We start from the raw sequence: 21,595 nt of genomic DNA, 5'->3' as shown, positions 1-21,595 counted from the left end.
ATGGTGTTTCAAAGAGTGCTTGGATCAAATAAATATCTGATGAATGATTAGAGAATTGTATTCTTCAAAACATGAGCTGTTTTCTTTGGGGATGGTAGCTGAATTTCCCTAGCCATGGTCAGTTCGTTTTGGGGCAACGCTGAGAGCAAATATCCAGTCCAAATCAAAGCAAACCTTATCTATATTACTCAATAGAATGCAATATTGATGAAAGTCCTATGTGGACTCCACCAGGGCACTCCCAGGCTAATTTTTCATTTCACCAGCAGTGGAAAGCATTTCCTTTAGAATAATGCTAACAAGAAAAATTAGAAAACCTACTTTGAGCTATAACCAAAAAAGAAAAAAACATTTATTATTACATAAAGTGATACAATCTGTAAGTATTCAGTTATATTTATTTATTTATTTGTTAAAATTTCATCAAGCATTTCTGTGTGCTTGATGTTGAGATATAAAAATTAAAATAAGACAAAATACTTCCTTTTAGGTTGTATCTCCTAGTGGGAGAAACTGCTGAACAAGCAATTAAAATAACCACATTAGAGGCAATTCTAGGGCGCCATGGAGTTCCGGTGTAGGGTTTGCCTGGCTCAGAAAGGAGGAACTGGGGGGGAGCTCAAGATTTCTCTGAGGTATGAATTTAAGGTATGAGACTGAATATAGAAAGAAATTTGAATTTAGGCTGAGGGTACAATATACATTGAAACAAGACATTATGGGGGGAAGCTACTTGGGAAACAGCAAGCATTTTTTACACTCAAATAAAGCCGAGAGTACATATTGAGACATTGTTAGGAAATAAATTTGGAAAAGTATGCAGAAACAAGACCTTAAATGTCACCACAGACCATGCACTTGGACTTTGAATTTCATCTCATAGGAATGTGGAAACCTCTGAAGGATTTTTAGAAGTAAGGTAATATGATAAGATAATTTAAGAAATGAGAAGTTCCTAGTGTTATAGAGGAGGCATTGATACTTGTCAAAAAGTTTGGAAAATAACAATATAAATACTCACCTTACAAAATTAGAAAAATATAATTTACATTTTAAAAAGTCATTTTAATATTTTCATGTATTTCTTTCACTAGGAATATAATTGTGCTGCATGTGTGATTGGTTTTACTTGATTTTCATTTAATAACATAACACAACAAGAAACTTTGTGCTAAAAGTCTTATCATTATTAATGACCTGTACACATACACACACACCATAATTTATCTATACAGCAATAAAAATAGGGGCTGTATGTGCTCTTTAAAAAAAGTGCTCTCACAGCCAACTGGCGGGCTCAGTCGATTAAGCAACCAACTACGGCTCAGGTCATGATCTCACTGTTTGTGGGTGAGTTTCGGGCTCACATCGGGCATCTGTGCTTACAGCTCAGAGCCTGGAGCTTGTTTTGGATTCTGTACCGCCCTCTCTCTCTCTGTCCCTCCTCCACTCATACTGTTTCTTTCTATCTCAATAATAAATAAACAAAAAATAAAAATAAAAACAGTGCTCTCCTTCAGCTGTAAGTACTTTGGAAATTTAAAGTAATTTATTTATTTTATCTAATATACTTCAGTATTAACTATGTCGCTAAGTGAACATTGCAGATTCTACTGTGATGAAACTTCTCTTAAAAGAGATGCTGAATCTCCATTCAAATGAGTATTGTATCTTATGAAGAAACTATGGCACATAAATTATCAATTATAAAGACAGACTCTCAAGAATTTGGATTTCAAGTCTCATAATAGTAAGCTTTGTTATAACCAGAGCATGATTAAATATTAAAGGGGAATGAGAAGAAATAAAAGAATTAAAGTGAAATAGTACATTTTAGGCATTAAATAAAAATAATTCTTAATACATGGTAATCTCATTGGTTTAAAGTTCGAGACTAAAGAATTAGGACTTCGAAATGTTACTGACTTATTGAATATCAAATGAATGATCTCTGGAAGATACATGTGTTGTAAGTTTGGAGAGACTACCCAACCACTCTGATCTCAGCGTCTTCATATAAAGAAGATTGTTTCAAAGATTAAATGAGATATGGATAAGGGCACAGACTTGGGTACAGAGTTAGCATATAATTTGATATCCAGTAATTCTGATTCTCTTTTCTTCTGTCTTCAAATTCTTTTCTTCATAAAAATTGAATACACTGTGTTACATTAGACCATTATTTTAGAAGGGAGGAGCATGACACCATTTATATGTGCAGTGCAGATTCTCCCCATTCTTACCTGGTGATAAAGTGCTTCAGGGTAATCCTGTGTCATTAACCGAAACAGGGCAAGTAAGGCCCAGCCAAAACTGTCAAAATTTGTGAAGCCATAATCAGGATTTGTGCCAGCTTTCACACACACATATCCTTCAGGACACTGACTAAAAAGACAAAGAAAAGAAAAACTGCTTACTCTTAAGTGACTTTCAGATTATGGCCAAATCCTGAATTTACTAATTAATTAAGCGAACAGGAAAAAGGGGCTCACAAACGGATTTTTTTTGCCCAAAGTCCTGTTAAAGACTTCTTCGCTATCCAATAGCAAAGTGATGGAAAATGAGAGTGCTAAGTGCAAAACTGAAGTAGCTAAGGGCTTAATTTTTCAAATGCTCTTAACTCAAGCCCTCGGATCCTATTATTCAAGGATGAGAAAACACTTATCACATTGACAATTTATAAGCAGTACTTGCATGTAGGTAGAAAGATTAGATTAAAGATTTATCTCATTTCCTTTCATGGAGTATCCATACTTTTATTTATCTTCAGGGGCTTGGGTATTGCGGTTGGTTATTACAGTAGTGGCCCAATAAATCACGCTTCATTCTATTGACACCCTTGTGTACTTTCCTCCAATGTTATTCTGGCTTTGGCCATGCGACTTGTTTCAGACTTTTGTTAATAGTTAACAAATGTGATGCAAAGAGAGGTTTAAAATGTACTGGTGCACTGAAGCTTGCTAAGTTTCTAACCTACTGAATCTGAACAAACAGATGTTTGTTCTTGTCTGAAGGCACTAACTTTTGGGACAGTTTACCATGCAGCAAGGTGTGGTGGTTACAAGCGAAACACTGCATGACTTTTTCCTCTGATTTTGAAATATATCAAGGTGATTTTGGTTGCTTATGACTAGCTATTTTCAACAAGCATTTCAGGTCATATCTGAGTGGGGATATCCATGAAAATGGTTATCTGGAGTGTGATGTGGCAGTTCAGAAAATGGACTTGAGAATAGAATGGAAGTCCAGCAGTCGTTGGGCAAAGAGTTGAATAGGTGACAACATGTCTAACTTACCTGAATATATAAACTATGTAACTCAAGCTCCTCTATCTCCATATGACTATGTGACTTTTGTTAATTTGGGCCCCAGAGCCAAAGAATGTGCTGAGCCTACAGATGGGCATCCAATCATTTCCAGTTGAGGAAAGTAACATGAATTATAGGAGTGCCATTACAATTCTGCTGGGAAGCCCTGTATTTCTACTTTCTTTTCTCCTCATTTGAAATTATAAGACAATAAGACTTGAGAGTCTTATCATATCACTGAAAAATTATTTATAAGTACTGTTTTTTAAAGCAATAAAATTTTTATTAATGTGAGTTATAGTCTTAAAAGATATATAAACCACAAAATAATGAAATAATGGTGCATCTTTCATATTTATTCTCTTCAAAGGCTTCCAGCCAAAGAAAAGATTATATCATCTTTCTTGATAATTCCCACTAATTCTTGGGCATACTGAAAACAGAAGGTCAGATCTCAGCCCTGCCACTTACTAACTTCTTGATCTTGAATAGATCATTTAAGTATTCTGTTTATTGCTTTTTCCTGTAAAATCAGATTAATAGTATTCCATGTTGCATACTTCTCTGCATGGCTTTAGTGATAAAATGAGATAATGTTATCAAGTGAGAAAAATCAGCCAAAGCAATAACCATTCAATAATATGACGAATCAAAGATAATGACTTGATACAAGAATGTTAACACCACTTACCCAGCATCTGTTCTGTTGCCACAAAGGAGAGCATATACTTCTCCTTCCAAGTAATAAAAGTTTTCTGTTTCTGAAAAATAGGAAATAAATTGAACAGCATATGTGATGTCCATCTATATCTGCATAGAAGAGGAACATTCCTCATTATAGTGAAAAGGAAGGCCTTTTCTTTCTTTCTTAAATCTACAAAACCCTACACATCTGTAGCATTTAATGCAGAGGCCAAAAGACCTCTGGCAAATCATATATTTCACAGCCCCAAAAGGGACACCTCAGCATTATAAGAGGGGAATCCTTTTTTAGAAATAGAGTTCTGGAAAATGAATATAACCAGCCAGGTATGACTGACCTGTGAAGGAAAAATTCCCAAGACTAAAGTGTTTGAAAGTTGAGGACCTTCTCTTCCAGGGCTTGTTCCTAATGATCTTCCTTCACAGAAGACCGTATTTCTGCCTTTGGGTTTAATTATCATTCTCTTCCCACTCTGAAGCTTATTTTTCTACATTGAGTATCCAAGGCCAGTTACTTGCCTGATGTCACCCAGTTCCATCCACAATTTAAGCTAATTTGAATCTTAGCCCATACAATTTATTCAGGTATCCTTAATGTGCTGTAATTCAAAATGTAACTTGTGTGTTTATAGATATTAGCTGCCAGGTATGGGAACATGCCTGTTTAGGAGCATTGATATTAGGTTCTGAATTCAAATCGCAGAGAACCAACACATGAGATCACTCCTGATTGTATGAGTGTGTATATAAAATTGTATACATACACATTTATGTGTATGCACACACACACACAACTGAATTACTCCAATCTCAAATAATGTCACTTTAACTTGTTACCTAAAATAATTTTAGAAGAATTTTTAAATCATAGTTAGGAGCCATTGATCAAACCTTTTAAATGGCAGTCAAAAGCCAAATGAATTTGGTAGAAGTGGGCAGTCCTAAATACTCTTCCAAGTACAAGGACTTTGACATGGCAGTTAGGTTAAATGACATTTTACAAATATAATATTTTCAGCATTTAATATCCATTTTCTGTTGCCTCGCCACTAGAATCAAGACCATAGAACAGACACATATAATAAGGAAACATTTCACATACTCATCTACCAATAATTTTATATGACTTGCATCATTATGATATGATGGGGTAAGCCAAAGAATAAAATTTGTTAATATTTGTTTTGTGACTTAATTTATCCAAATACAAATAAAAGTAATGCAGAGGGACTACATAAGATTTATCAACATGTTATTTTTATTAGTTTAAAAATAGGCATTTATTTTTTTCTAAATATCATCAAAAAACCCTGATAATTTTAATATGAGCAAAAAATCCAATAAGAAAGTACAGCCTGGTGGAGAGGGTGTGGCTTTGAAAGCCAGATTGAGCATGGTTAGATTCCTAGTTTTAGTCACTGCATAGGAACAATATGCTGAAACACTCACTGAATTTCTCTGAACTTCCATTTTTCTGTTTGTAGCAGGGGCCATTCACTTCTCTACAGGATTATGGCAAAGATATGTGATCAGGGATGTAAATTACTTATGTATAAGAGCCAAGCAATATTTATTTTGGCATTATTATTATTAGCCTAAATATGTTTATTATTTATCAAAGGATAACCCAAAGCATTTAAAACTATCAGCAATAATTGAAATCCAACAATAGTAAGAATTTCTATAATGTAGGCCATTTTTAAATTTATAAGGTCACTTTAAAATGTCCAGTGAGTAAACTTAAATTTATATTTTAAATAAACAACTTTATTAAAGAAAGATAGTATTGTGAGGATTCTACTTTGATGAAATTGAAAATAAGACTTCGGTTATATTTATTTTTTAAAGGATAAAATTTGCAAAACTTAGCGATTCCAAACACAGGTCTCTCTTATTGAACTGTCTGAAGATTGGAACTTTGGGATTCTTATAAATGAAACTGATCCAAATTAGTAAAGGTTTCCCCCATTATCCAAAAGCAGAGCATTCCTAATGAAACTTTCTGTAAATGGAAATGGCATAAAGAAACAATTACCATTAGTTTACGGGGGAAAGTTTGTGAGCATGGCAAGGCCCCCAAAATAACCTCTCTGAGGTTTTTCTGATACTTTAGGACATGTCTTGCTAACAGATACACAAAATAAATTGAGACAAAGAGCAGGTGCTCACAGACTTAATTCACAGCTAAGGCAGCTTGATGTTGAGATGCTGAGTGTGGTTCTGCGGAGGGAGCTTCCGTGGGGGCCAGTCTGCTCTCTGAGCGAGGGGGGGCACTACCTCTATGATGACTTGCTGCCTGCCAAACAGATGCTGAATGCTATTTTTGCTTTTAGCCTTTTCATAAAAGTGAAAATCCTCTTCAGATTTCCTCTGGTTAGCGAAAACAGGTACTCATGTAGGGCTTTGTAAAAGCTAAGAGGCAAAACGTGAACTTTCAAAAAGCAGGGGACACGTGTACTTGAGCATAGGTAGAGCATTACAAGAAGTTTGTTCTGAAGTTGAGTGTCCAGCATTTCTGTGAAGGCTACTCGGCCATTAAGTAAACTTTTAATGTTTTTGACACAGATAGCAAGTGATTCTTACCTCGAATATAATATGGATTTCCAGTTCTGTTGTGCAGGGTCACAGTTTCATTTTCTTGGGGCCACCGCAAACATTTATGCTTCAGATTGCCCATGAAGAGCCCCATGCCAATCAGAGAAAATACACTCAGAAAAAACAGAGTTAGGAAAATGACACCAATAAGTTTCTTCAGGCAACGGATCAGGATCCCTACAAAAGACTTCAGACCTAAAAAGAGAAAGGTTTGTTTTTGATAAAGTAAAATATCTTAGTAAAGCAGCATTAGCAAATTTTTTCCATGACAAATGCATATTTCATTGAAATCAGCAGCTTCATATTTTATCATGTAAAACACATTATCTATATCTAATAAATAAGATGAATAAAAATCCAAACTTAGAGGTTTCTATCTTATTGCTAATTTATTATACCTGATAAAAAATTATTCAGACATAAATTTTAAAATTATTTTTTTCCATTTACTATAAAGAACAAGATTTTTTCTCTTGGTTACTGCTTTTCCTTTTAATCACCATTGTTTATAGGCATAAGCAAAAATGTGGAGTTATAAATCAAAATGAATTACAAATGTCAAAACAAGAAATATTTTGAAAAAGCAGTATTCTATACTATTCTTTCAATAACTTTCTAAGAAGTCAATTTTAGAGCTGATTAAATTGAATATGAAAAAATTAATTAAGAATGAGAATAATACACATTTGTGATATGTGTAGGCTGTATTTATATCAGAACACTTACTAATTGAGAATTCAGCCTTAAAGCTGGGTTTATTTAAGAAACTCATTTTTCTATTTTTAAAGAAATCCTTCTCAAGAAACCCTATGCACTGTTGGTGGGAATGCAAATTGTTGTAGCCATTGTAGAAAACAGTATGGAGGTTCCTCAAAAAATTAAAACTAGGACTACCATAAAACCCAGTAATTACAGTACTGGCTATTTATCCAAAGAAAACACTAATATAAAAAGATATATGCACCCCTATGTTTACTGCAGCATTATTTACAGTAGCCAAGATAGGGAAACACCTATGTGTCCATTGATAGATGAATGGATAGAGATGTCATTTACATATGTTATAGAATATAATTCAGCCATAAAAAAGAATGAGAACTTGCCATTTGCGACAACATGGATGGATCTAGAGGGTATTGCATAAGTGAAATAAGTCAGACAGAAAAAGGCAAATGCCATGTAATGGATCTCAATAATGGAGAAGAATATACTAGTTCTGTGATGTTATCAATATTTCTGTGCTTCCATTTTATTAGCTTAAAAATGGGGTTAATAATACCTGTTTCACATATTATTGTGAGAATGGAAATCTTTTTTATTAAACATTTTTAAATGTTTATTTATTTTTGAGAGAGACAGAGAGACACAATCCAAACAGGGGAGTGGCAGTTAGAGAGGGAGACATAGAATCTAAAGCAGACTCCAGGCTCTGAGCTGTCAGCACAGAGCCTAAACTGGGGCTCGAACTCACAAACTGTGAGCTGAAGTGAGACACTTAACTGACTGAGCCAATCAGGCACGCCTGATAATCTATTTTTTAATGAACTTGTCAGATGATGGGGTTTCTTGAGTTTCTTAGGATCCGTTAAAATAAAGTTATTCCTATGGTTTAAGAAATGGGATATCTAGATTAAGTATATAAGTTTTAATTGCTATCATCCTGAAATACTTATTTATAACCTATTTTTGCCACTTGGAATTATACTATTATTATTTTTTGTTATGTACAAGTCTTATTTATTTATTTTTATTTTCGTTAAAATTTTTTATGTTTACTTATTCATTTTTTGAGAGAGAGTAAGCCAAGGATGGAGAAAGAGAGGGGGAGACAAAAATCCCAAGCAGGCTTGGCAATTTCAGTGCACAGCCTGATGTAGGGCTCAAGCCCACAGATTGTGAAATCATGACCTGAACTAAAAACCAAGAGTCAGACACTTAACTGACTGAGTTACCCAGGTACCTGTAAGTCTTTTTAAAAAAGTGTTACATTAGAAATAGAATTTCTGGTGCTCGCTTCAGCAGCACATATTCTAGAAATAGAATTTCTGTATCAAAATACATGTAAACATTGATATATTTATATTCTATTTTTTAAGATGTTGAATCAATATATAAACCAAAGATATAAATATATAGTCAAGCCTTCACTAAAACTGAATGTTGAAAAAAAATCACTGCCAATTTATTAGAAGAAAAATGGGATCACTTTACTTTGATATAATTTCTGTGATTATTATAATAAATTTCAAAATATGTATATTTTATATACACTTTTCATTTGGCAACTGTCATGAATCCTCTGTATATTTTTTCTTTTTTTTAATTGAAGTATAATTAACATACAGTATTATAGTTTCAGTCCTCTGTAAATTTTTTCTACTGAAAAAATATTTTTTCATAGTCTTATTAAAGTAGTAATTCTTAAATAAGAATATATACATGTGTGTATTTGTGTGTGATCTTAATCCATATATTTATCTATATATCCAAGGAACTTTTATTTTATTTTATTAATTTTTATTTTTGAGAGACAGAGAGTGAGAGCAGGGGAGGGTCAAAGAGAGAGGGAGACACAGAATCCGAAGCAGGCTCCAGGCCTCATGACCTGAGCCGAAGCCGAACGCTTAACTGACTGAGCCACCCAGGCGTCTCGGAATTTTTATTTTAATGGCGACATTTTGTTTGAAGGTTAAAGGGGTCACCATTGAATTTTCCAAAATCAAATTTATTATTAATTTTCATTGTTACCCACCATTTATTGCTATCTACCATCCAAAGGTCTGAACCATATGCACATTTTTCACTTTGATTTCCTAGTATAACTTTCCCTTTCTTTTTATTTAAAACAATTTTTTAACACATTCATTTTTGAGAGACTGAGAGAGACAGAGCACGAGCTGGGGAGGGGCAGACAGAGAGGGACACAATCTGAAGCAGCGCCAGGCTCTGAGCTGTCAGTACAGAGCCCAATGCGGGGTTTGAACTCACCAACCGTGAGATCATGACCTGAGCTGAAGTTGGACACTTAACTGACTGAGCCACCCAGTGTCCCTCCCACTTTTATTTAAAACTTTCTTTTTATTTTAGTTTAGATATATCTTTTGTGGAGTTTGATTAACTTACAATATAATATTAAAGCCTACATCTTGACAGAAAAATTTAACCCAATTATATTTATTTTCATAAATTGGCTATACTTTGGGGTATGACTTTATCATTTTTTTCCCCTTATGATTTACTATGTGTCGTACCTTTTAAAAATAAACTCTACTCTTTCTCTTTTTCCTCTAGAACCTAAGATAAAATATATCTATTTTGAGAAACTGTATCACACTTAATTTCTTATTTTGAGCAAACTTGTACTCTCTACATTAAAAATAAAGCTGTATTACCATAGTCTCACCATATATGATAAAGGAAATAATCATATTTACTTTCTCACATTTCTATATTCCCACTTCTCAGTTTTTGTTCATATAATTTAGGAATTTTGACCCACTTATAATTGTTCAGTATTTGTATTTTGCTTTATATATTATCTTTCATGATTTACAGGAAAGGTAACATTCAAATACTTACAGAGGCTTGTCAGGAAACATAAACTCATGCAAAAGGCGCGCAGAGGGGGCTTGGATGCGTTATGCCTGACTTGTAGGAGGAGGTGCCCCTCAACCCCAGCAGGTAGCTGCCATGCAAGAATGCAGGTGGGGGGTGTTGATAATTTATCCAAATTAATTTAGATTTTAATGTTCAAAATCACTACATTTTTGTAATGTTTGCGTCTATTTCAAAGTTTTCCAAGACACAGACCAAATGCGTCTCCTACAGATGCCTGTGTTAGGGCTTCCGATTTACAATATTTGCATTTTCTTTCGCACGCCACTAACAACAGTAATTTGAAATTCATTCTGTGTCGAAATGATTTCAGAGCTCACTGTGATAACATCTGGTATTAAATCTCCCTATTGTTGAATATTTCATTTTCAGTCCAGATATTCAGAAAAGATACATACATAAAATATCAGAACTCTTGCAGAGCTGAGAATATCTTCCCATTGACTTCACCTAAGGATGGCAGACAAGTATAGAATACTGGTGTCATAACCTTCCTGCCTATACTCCTCTCAGCTCGGAAACTCCACTGCCTACTCATGTTCAATATGATCAAGAGGTCTAAAAATAACCTTTCCAGAGGCAATTTCCATTACTTTTTTGCTTATGGGATTTTTATACAGCTTTTATTTTTTAAAAGTTTAAAATTTAAAAATGTTATTGTATGTCTAGATGTACCTTTTAGGTTTTCTGTCTACTGTAAGATGGGCCTTTTCCATTAGTGACAAAAATCTGAAGTTAAAAATTTTTTAAACTTTCTAGAGTATTTTTTAATAATTTATCTTTTATATTTATCCTTTTTAGGGTTACTCATTATCCATAATATGGAACCTGGTTTTCTCTTTTTCATTAACTTATCCATTTTGGGTTCTACTGTATTAATAATATATAGAAATCCCTCCACCAAAGAAGTTCCCTATTCTTTCTTTACAGAAGTGGTTTATTTTACCATACCATAATGCTGTACATATAATAGTATATATCTTTTTAAAGTGTATTTATTTATTTTGAGAGAGAGAGAGAGCACACAAGCAGGGAAGGGGGAAAGGAAAGGAGCGGAAGAGGGAGGGAGAGAGAATCCTAAGCAGGCTCCACACTGCCAGTGCAGAGTCATGTGGGACTCCAACCCATGAACCGTGAGATCATGACCTAAGCAGAAGTCAGGAGCCTGATCCTTAACCAACTGAGACACTCAGGCTCCCTGATAATACTATATTTTAATGCTTCTATTACCATCAAATATTTATTCACCAATGGTATTGCAGTTTTTATCACTTTTTGTCTGAAAGGTGTTTTTATTTGTCTATTTCATCATCTTATTTTCATCTTCTGCTTGACTCTAGGTTTTTTCTTTTTTAATTTTTAATTTTAACTTATTCATTTAAATTGAAGTTAGTTAACATACAGGATAATACATAAGAAATCATCTTTCTTGTAGTGGCTTTAGAAGAAAACCTAGACTCTTTGGAAAAGTGTCAATTCATGTCTTCTATCCAATTCTTCACCGGATTGTTCGATTTTGGGGTGTTGAGTTTGATGAATTCCTTATAGATTTTGGATACTAACCCTTTATCTGATATGTCATTTGCAAATATTTTCTCTCATTCCATTGGTTGCCTTTTAGTATTGTTGATCGTTTCCTTCTTTGTGCATAAGATAAAAAGCTTCTCAACACCCAAAAAACAAATAATCCAGGGGAGGAATGGGAAGAAGACATGAGTAGACACTTTTCCAAAGAGTCTAGATTTTCTTCTGAAGGCCTACAAAAAAGATGATTTCTTATGCATGCCCATATGCTGTATTGCTTATGTGCCTTGATTATTTTCCCCCTTGAAAAAATGAACAGTTTCCATCAGCCTATGTGTTTCTAACTCCAATGAGTATGTTCTTCATGTATTAGATTGGATTTGCCTGATTTGTTCTATAATCTTTAACCCTGAGCCTAAGATATATATTCAGGTGATGTAATTTTATGTTCTAGCAATTTTCAGAGTAATAAGGGAGCTAGAATTGTGGGAATTTCTACCAGGGGAACTCTCACTGCTGCTTGTTTCCCGGGTTAGATGAATCTGACAAGCATGAGCCATTTTTCTTTAACAGCTTATTGAGCAAGAATTCATAAATCATATAATTCAGCCATTTAATGTTTACAAATGACTGTTTTAATTTATCCACAAGGCTAAACACCACCTATCACCACATTCTCCAATAGTCTTGCTGCTTTGCCCCTCCTGGACATCAAGTACATAGTATGTATATATCTGGCCTTCTTTATGGTTTTGCACAGGCAAAAATTATCTGTTGATCTCATTTTTGGTATCATGACATTTGCCCCTGGGTTTATTGGCCCACCTATTTCATCCTTCTAACTCAGTGGCCAAAAACACTGAGTAGAGTTGTTCCTATCTGATTGTTTTTATCCATTCTTAACACAAATTAGAAGGTGTGAGTGGACTTCTCTAGAATATCATCAGAAAAGGGAGCTGTAAGTTAGTCTTCAGCATCTTCCATCAATGTGGTCACAGCTCTACTTATTCAGCAGAACCTCCTTGAAGTCTGTGGCATGTGGAATGCATCCTATCCAAGCACTGTGAGCAAAATGGAATTTATCTTATTTTACATTACTTTGCTCATTTCAACTCGTTTTTAGATGTAGTGAAGAAAAGAAGGCAGATTAGATATCTGTCTAGATAGCTCTCTCTCTCTCTCTCTCTCAGACGTATTAGGATAGTTTTATAAGTTCATATTTAAGATGCAAGAATAAATAAGAAAAATGGAAAATAATATATTTTATTAATTTCTATATTTTATTATCATAGGTACTGAACCTATCTCAAATAAATAATGGTTGAATATGATTTTTTTTCCTTCCTGGAATGACTGAAGTAAACTTACAGATCAGATAATTCATAGTTTCAAAGACAAAACACTGTTCAATTTAGTATTTCTCCAAGCAATAACAGGTAAGTGCAAATTAATACAGGGGAGTACATATATCAAAATAAAGACAAGGACTAAATAATATTTCTTACCTTGGTTTAAAGGAATAAGTTTCAAAATTCTCAAATTTCTTGTAGTGATAAATATTGGAATGAAGTTTGGAGGTAAGTATCTTGTTACATGCCTATGGAATTAAATTAGAGTCATTTAGAAGTCATGTTGAGTTCCTACTGCTTATCTTTGGCTTTTTACTTATTACATTTACTATTTAAAACATTTTTAAAATCATATATGCAAATGTTTTCCTTCTTCTCATTGTTCCATTTTGCAAACACTTGAATTATTGATTAGAAGACAAAGATTGCAACAGTGCAAGGTAGCCAGGTAAATATTAATGCACAAACAAATTGTGACAGTTTAGAAAAGCTTGACACTGAGTAGTCACAATTCCATACCAAAGTCTCTATATTATGTTCATAAATATTTTGTTATCTAGTTAGTGAAAAAGTGGTTAAAAATAAGAAAAATCTATAGTTTTTTAAGTAATGAGATTTTCTTTAAGCACTTAAGTTTTGATGATCCTGATGGTGATGACGAAGGTGATAATGGTGATGATGATAGCAGAAGGCAGGATGTATAGTGATTAAGGGCACAGACTGTAGCCAGAGTGCTTGTGTAGAAATTCATGCTCCCAATTTACTAGCTGTGTGACATAAAAAAATTACTGATTCTTTTTTTTTTTTGCCTCAGTGTCCTCAAAAGTAAAGTGGAGATACTACTTCCTAATCCAGAGACTTTTTGTGGGGATTAAATAGGCTAATGTATATGAAGTGTATAGCATAGCATCTGGCACATGGGGCTCAGTATTAGCTACCAGCAGTGGTAATAGCAGAAATAATGGCAGTAGTAGAAGTAATAGTGATAATAATTTCAGTGATATTAGCTATTATTTTTTAATGTTTACATTGATTATATACTTTTTGTTTCTTAAAAAACTCAACCCCAAATCTAAAAGAATATTATTTTAAATTATATTTAATAGGAGGTTGATATCAGGCATCATTTCCTTAGCCATAAATCAGAGCACACTCAATTCAAGCACTGAAAAATAAATATTCATGTCAATCATTAGAACTTAATGTAACAGTCTAAAATGTGTGAGTATGTGTCTTAAAATATTCTGATATCTAGTATGTTTACTGATCTTAAGCAATGTAGCTAAGCAAGATGTAAGCTGGAGACAAAATCAAGTTGGTTAGGATTGCCTTATGAATCTCCAAGAGATTTTCTGCTCACAGAAAATAATGAAAGTCCCAAAATTCAACTTCTGTTGTTTTTGCTTCAGACAGAAAACAGATAATATCCCATTCCTTTCATTTTCATTGCATATTCTGAGGGTCGGTTCAGTTGGATTTGCATGAGAGAAAGCATTATGGCTATAATTTATGAAATATTTTTGTTCAGAGAAATTTTACAAGCAGAAAACTTGGTCAATCTTGAGGTTTCTTTATGAAAAGCACTTGCTTAGCAAGTTATTAAGATGTTTGCAATTTAAAGAAATACTCACTCAAACAGAGTTACACTAAAATCAAGCCAGTTCCATGGATCACCAAAGAAATAAAAAGGTTCTGCCCAGATGCCTCTTGCAATGAGTTTTATAAGTATTTCAAATGTGTAAATTCCGAGCAAAGTATTCCTGCAGAAAAATTTGTATATAGACATTAAAAGTGAGGATAATACATTGTCAGCTCCAAAATACTATATCTGTGATAACTATTTGTCAACCAATCAACCAGCCAACTAACCAATCTACCAACCAACGAGGTAACAAAAAATCATTTGCCCTTTGAACCATAGGGTAAAGCTTTAGTTAGGGCTTTTAGGGTGGGCTATGTCTTAGAGCATTCACCATGAAATTTGACTATCAATTTTTTCAACAAGCACTAGCTAAAGTTATAGTCTTTATATATATATTTTGATAAATAATGAAAATATAAAATATCAAGTTTATTCCACATTGGAAATCACACAATAATTATCTGAATTATAAGGGAGTATGAAGGAACTAATTTTATTATGTGCATGGATAAGAATTTTTGTCGAGTCAGTTTTATATCCTTCCAAAATTAGTTAGTTTTAAGAATAGAATTAAAGCTTGAGAGGTAGCATCGAGAAAAGCTTTTCCTCTAGAAATTTTAATGGGCCTTTCCATGACTTTAGTAGAATGCAAGTCACACTATTCACATCCCAAACTATTTCATCACCAAAACATTAAAATTGTTTAACTGACGTGTGTCTTTTTGCTTGGAAAATTCACTAATTGTGTTGTAAGTATAAATATTATATTATGTACAATGAGTATTATAATAAATATTATTCATGAAAGATAAAGGTAAATTATAAAAATTTAAATATATAATATATGATATACCATAATACAATATGTTAAATATAAAATATAATTGTATATGAGATAATTTATAGTACAATTTTATTACTTACTGTAATGCTGGACCCCATTTTGGCAATTCAGTCATAGGCATGAATATGCAGTCAATCAAGACACTAATTAAAATAAACAGTCGAAAAAAGGTAGGCTACAGTCAAGGAAAAATCGATAAAAAATAATATTGGAAATATGTCTCTATAATTTGTTTATATGCATATATATTAGAGAAAATAGCTTCTTAAGTGTCAAAAAAGTATACTATTCATATTGAAAAAGAGGAAGATTAAGATTTGTTAATATTTACATTGTTATGTCTACTAAAAAATATATTTCAAATGTAGTTTCAAATATGGAACACTTAGTGCAGTTATAAACCAGAATCCAATATGACCCAAAATCAGATATTAATTCAGAAGAAAAAAAGACTGTAGTGATGTTTGACTAGAATAATTGCATCTGATATTAATACAGTCTAAAGCCAATAGAAAAGGATATGGATGAACCAAAATTTTAATAGCTGTTCTTCTAGTTGAACTAAAAGGAGAAAGTGTACACCAAGTGGCACTGAATCTGAAGATTGTTCTCTTTTTATTTAATACCATGAAAGTCTGTAAAACAAAACAAAACAAAAGAACATAAACTAGGAACTATAATTTCATCCATTACAAAACATATTGCTAATGATCCTTTCACTTGTGAATTCTAACAGTTACACTTCTCTTATATTATGATGATATCCTTTTACAGACTTAATCAAATGGAAAGGCTAATTTTTAAAAACATTTTCATTGATATTTAGGATTTTCTAGCACTTTTTCTTTTGCCAGTGTTCTACTTATGAAAGCCATTTGCCACACTCCCATCCTCAAGTTTTCCCGTCAAATGGTGTAATAGGAAGAAATCAATATCCTGAAGGCTCATGAAGATGCATTTAAAGAAATTAGAATTTAATGAATATTAAAAAGGTTAATTTTGTTTCAGAGCAAATAAGGTGTGGGATTAAAACAGTAAAGATGACCCAATTCATTGAAATATTTTATTAACCACTAGTAATTATCTATCATATAAAAACCCACTTGTATGATATCATTGACATAAACATACCTAAAACAGAAAGTTACACTATGTAAAATAAATATACTGGAATATAGAAGCATTAAATCCAAAAATTACAAAACCCTAGAAACATCTTAAAAATGAGTTATATATGCATACATGTGTACATATATGTGTACCTCTATAGTATTATATGCTATAGACACATCTATGTATGTATCAATGTATGCATGTATGTCTTTGCATGTATGTCTATATATACATACACACACATATACACTTTTATTATATATACAAATCCTTTGGAAAATTCACTTATTAGGGTGTGAGTAAAAATACACTATACATAATGAATATTATATAGATTATAATATAACATCATATATAACAGAGTATACAATGCAATGTGAACAATATATTATATACTACATGATATTTATTAAATATAGTATTTGCTATAAAATTATATTATATATGACATAATTATATATTAGAAGTATTTACGGTGACAGTATATTGGTACTTACATTTGTGTATATATATAAATATATATTCATTGGTATTTTATGAATACATGTTCTAAATGGAAATGGATATGCTACTTCTCCTCAATAAAATACTTCCCTAATATACAATCTGTGGACATTTTGGTCAGTATTGTAGTTATTTTTCCCCCCTTCCATTTGAAATACAAAGAGAAAAATAAAAGGGCCAAGAAAAATCTGATTATTTAATATGTGGTTTCTGGGAGGAGCCAAGATGGTGGATAGGAAGGGAGCTCTGTAAACTTTGTCTGCCCCATCTAACAACTAAGAAGGACATTACTCTCACCTGCAAGAGTGGAAGGAGAAAATACAGACTCCAGAAAGAAGACAATGTCAAAGATACCTGAGTGAATGAGTGAAAATTGGGGAGAATGGAAAATGGGCCAGTCCGAGAAGGGCAGCCCACCATGGGGCAAGCGCGCTCGGAGCCCGAGAGACAAAGGGAAGAGAAAGAGAAACAGAACACGCCCATAGTACTGTCGCTGGGGAAGGGATAAAGAGCGTTTAACCGCGCTTGGAGAGAGAAACTCTCACTCCATGTATAACTGCTGGGTAGCCCAAATCCCGAACCCGGGTGGCACAAGGGAAAGAACAGCTTCCAGCCATGCGCCATCCTGGCAGGGAGTTGTCGGCCATGGCGGCGGCGCCAGGAGCACTCACTTCAACTTCGGCTGCGGGAGTGGGAGCACATACCTCATTTCCACGGCGCATCTTGCCACCAGCACTGGCTGCGTGAAACCCAAACCCTGGGTGCCAACAGGGAAAAACTGCTCCCACCCTAACGCGATCCCAGCAGGGAGTTGGCGGCGGTGGAGGCTGGGGCTGGTGCTTCCGCTGAAGGAGCTCCCAGCTCATTTCCGGCAGTGCCCAGAGCCTCAGCAGCAACAGCGCAAATCCGGCTGGTGCCAAGAGAAACTGCTCCCTCCCCCTATGCTATCCCAGCTGGGGGCTGGGAGTCCGCAGTGGTGTCTGTGATGGCGTGTACATCACATCCTGCTGCACACCTTGCCTCAGGCAGCTGCAGCGCAAATCCCTGCTTGAGACGAGTGAAACTGATCCCTCCCCCTAAGAAGTCAGCCACCAAAGCAAGTACATCTCATCTGTGGCAGCATAAAAGCGCATGGACTAGGACTTTGAACCTAGGTGGGCCTGGAAATTACAACTTGGCTCAGCTGCTGCACAAGGAGATCGGACTCATTAGAGTAGCCTACAGTGCTTAGTTCCAGTAGAGTGTGGCATGCCACCATTCTACTCTCTGCAGCCACCAAGGCAGAGTCTCTGAGAGCAGTCCCCAAGACCTACTACACCAAACCACGCCTATCCATAAGGGGGAGCTGCTGCTTTTTTTTTCTTCTTTTTTTTTCTTTTTTCTTTTGTACTTATTTTTTATTATTACTACCTTTTTTACTTAAAAGTTTTAAAAAATTTTTACTCCTTATTTTCCTTTCTCCTTTCTCCCTCTTTATTTTTCTTTCTTGCAATGCAATATATTCTCCTGTATCTCATCCTTATCTCTCCCCTCAACTGGTCATACACTTTTAGAATGCCCATTGTTCTTTGTTGTCTCTGACCCTTTATTTCTTTTTCTTCTCTTCTTTTCATCTCTTTCCTCTCCATTTTCTATCTTCCTTTCCCCCTTTTAATTTGTTTGTTTGTTTGATCTGTCTGTGCGTTTGTGTGCTTCTATTCTCTCTGTGTTTGTCTGTCTGTTTTCCTTCTTAGGGCTACCCCAAGAAAAGAGCCAAAGTGTGCATGATGGCGAGTCCAAAATATCGCTGAGTAGGGAAATAAAATATTCAAAGGCACAGCAAAAGAAACTGAGAGACACCATTAAAAGAATATTTCCTGAAACGACAGGCCCTGGACAATCAATAAGCCTCCTTTAACAGAGCAATATTAATAGGTGCACAGTGCACAACAAGCTTTTTAAAGCTGACAAGAGACAGAAAACTAGAAAAAAATGACAAAATGAAGAACTCTCCCCTGAAGCACCTCCAGGAAGAAATCACAGCCACAGAACTGCTCAAGGCAGATCTAGACAACATACCTGATCAAAATTTGAAAAAAACTTGTCATAAAATTAATCTCTGGGGTTGAAAAAAGCATGAAAGAAGCAAGGTAGACAATGACTAGGAACTTTGAAAATAGGTGTGATGAGTTAAAAAAGGCTATAGATGAGGTGAATAACAAACTGGAGGCAGCCACCTCAAGGATTGATGAGGCAGAGAGAAGAAAAGGTGAATTAGAAGATACAGTTATAGCAAAAGAGGAAGCTGAAAAAAAGAGAGAGAAATTAATCCAGGAACAGGAAAGGAGAATTCGAGACCTGAGTGATACAATCAAAGGAACAACATCCTTATCATAGGAATTCCTGAAGAGGAAGACAGGGAGAAAGGTCCTGAAGGGATACTGGACCAAACTATAACTGAGAATTTCCCAAATCTGGGAAAGGAAATAGACAATCAAATTCAAGAGGCACAAAGAACCCCCTTAAGACGTAATTTGAATTGACCTTCAGCACAACATATCATAGTGAAACTAGCAAAATATAAAGATAAAGAGAGAAGTCTGAAAGCAGCTAGAGATAAAAGGGCCCTCACGTACAAAGAGACACCTATCAGTGTGGTTACAGACCTATCTAATGAAACTATGCAGCCAAGAATCCTTTATCCAGCAAGCCTGTCACTTAAAATAGAAGGAGAGATAAAGGTGTTCCAAAATAAACAAAAATTGAGAGAATTCATGACCACCAAACCAGCCCTACAGGAAATCCTAAGAGGGCCTCTATGACAGAAATGTTGCAAAAAATACAAGGTGCCACAGACACCACTATAAACATGAATTCTATGGAGAACACAATGACTCTAAAACCACATTTTTCAACAATAACACTGAATGTAAATGGACTGAATGCTCCAACCAAATGACACAGCGTAGCAGAATGGATAAAAAAACCAAAACCCATCTATTGGCTGTCTACAAGAGACTCATTTTCGACTGGAAGACACCTTCAGGTGGAAAGTAAAGGGATGGAGAAATATCTATCATGTGACTGAAATCAAAAGACAGCTAGAGTAGTCATACTTATATCAGACAAACTGGACTTTAATTATAAAGCAGTAACAAGAGATGAAGAAGGACATTTTATAATAATTAAGGGTCTCTCCATCAGGAAGAGCTAACAATTATAAAGATCTATGTGCCAAATTTGGGAGTGCCCAAATACATAAAATAATTAATCACAGACAGAAACAATCTTATGGATAAGAATGTGCTAATTGCAGGGGACTTTAATACTACACTGATAGCAATGGATAGATCAACCAGACAGAAAATCACTAAGGAAACAATGGACCTGAACAACACGTTGGAACAGATGGAACGGATGGATATATTTAGAACTCTGCATCCTGATGTTAGGAAATTCACCTTCTTTTCGAGTGCACATGGCACATTCTCCAAGATAGATCACATCCTGGGGCATAAAGCAGCCCTTCATAAGTATAAATGAATAGAGACCATACCATGCACACTTTCAGATCACAATGCTATGAAACTTGAAATGAACCACAGGAAAAAGTCTGGAAAACCTCCAAAAATATGGAGGTTAAAAACCACCCTACTGAAGAATGATTGGGCCTATCAGGCAATTAGAGAAGAAATTAAAAAATATATGGAAGCAAGTGAAAACAAAAATACAACAATCCAAAATCTCTGGGACGCAGCAATGACAGTCCTAAGAGGAAAGTATGTTGCAATCCAGGCCTATTTCAACAAACTACAAAAAGCACAAGTTCAAAATCTAACTGAGCACCTACTGGAATTAGAAGGGAAGCAGCAAGAGTACCCCAAACCCAGCAGAAGAAAAGAAATAAAGATCAGGGCAGAAATAAACAATATAGAATCCAAAAGAATAATCGAGCAGATCAATGAAACCAAGAATTGGTTCTTTGAAAAATAAACAAAATCTATAAACCTCTAGCCAGGCTACTCAGAAAGAAATGAGAGAGCACCCAGATAGACAAAATCATGAATGAAAAAGGATCTATTACAACCAATCCCTTAGAAATACAAGCAATCATCAGAGATTACTATAAAAAATTATATGCCAACACACTGGACAACCTAGAAGAAATGGACAAATTCCTAAATGCACATGCACTACCATAATTGAAATGGGAAGAGATAGAAAGCATGAATAGACCGATAACCAGTGAAGAAATTGAATCCGTCATCAAAAATCTCCCAACGAATAAGAGCCCAGGGTCAGATGGCTTCCCAGGGGAATTCTACCAGACATTTAAAGCAGAGCTCATACCCATTCTTCTCAAACTATTCCAAAAAATAGAAATAGAAGGAAAACTTCCAAACTCATTCTACGAAGCCAG

The 21,595-nt window shown here is 34.5% G+C and overlaps 1 protein-coding gene across 1 annotated transcript in view; it reads right to left on the bottom strand.

Annotated features, from left to right (window-relative positions):
• The window catches only part of SCN7A (sodium voltage-gated channel alpha subunit 7), an 84,471-nt gene that overhangs the window by 41,402 nt on the left and 21,474 nt on the right, over window positions 1-21,595 (bottom strand). Inside the window, exons 3-9 of the mRNA XM_029932992.1 lie at window positions 16,102-16,214; window positions 15,660-15,749; window positions 14,725-14,853; window positions 13,250-13,341; window positions 6,594-6,800; window positions 4,000-4,069; window positions 2,244-2,385 (exon numbers count right to left, since the gene is read on the bottom strand). Of these exons, the coding sequence (XP_029788852.1) occupies window positions 2,244-2,385; window positions 4,000-4,069; window positions 6,594-6,800; window positions 13,250-13,341; window positions 14,725-14,853; window positions 15,660-15,749; window positions 16,102-16,214 (843 nt within the window). The remainder of the gene's footprint in view (window positions 1-2,243; window positions 2,386-3,999; window positions 4,070-6,593; window positions 6,801-13,249; window positions 13,342-14,724; window positions 14,854-15,659; window positions 15,750-16,101; window positions 16,215-21,595) is intronic.

This window comes from Suricata suricatta, chromosome 3 (genome assembly GCF_006229205.1).
Source record: "Suricata suricatta isolate VVHF042 chromosome 3, meerkat_22Aug2017_6uvM2_HiC, whole genome shotgun sequence".
Lineage (NCBI taxonomy): Eukaryota > Metazoa > Chordata > Mammalia > Carnivora > Herpestidae > Suricata > Suricata suricatta.
This window is presented reverse-complemented; position numbering and strand designations above follow the sequence as displayed.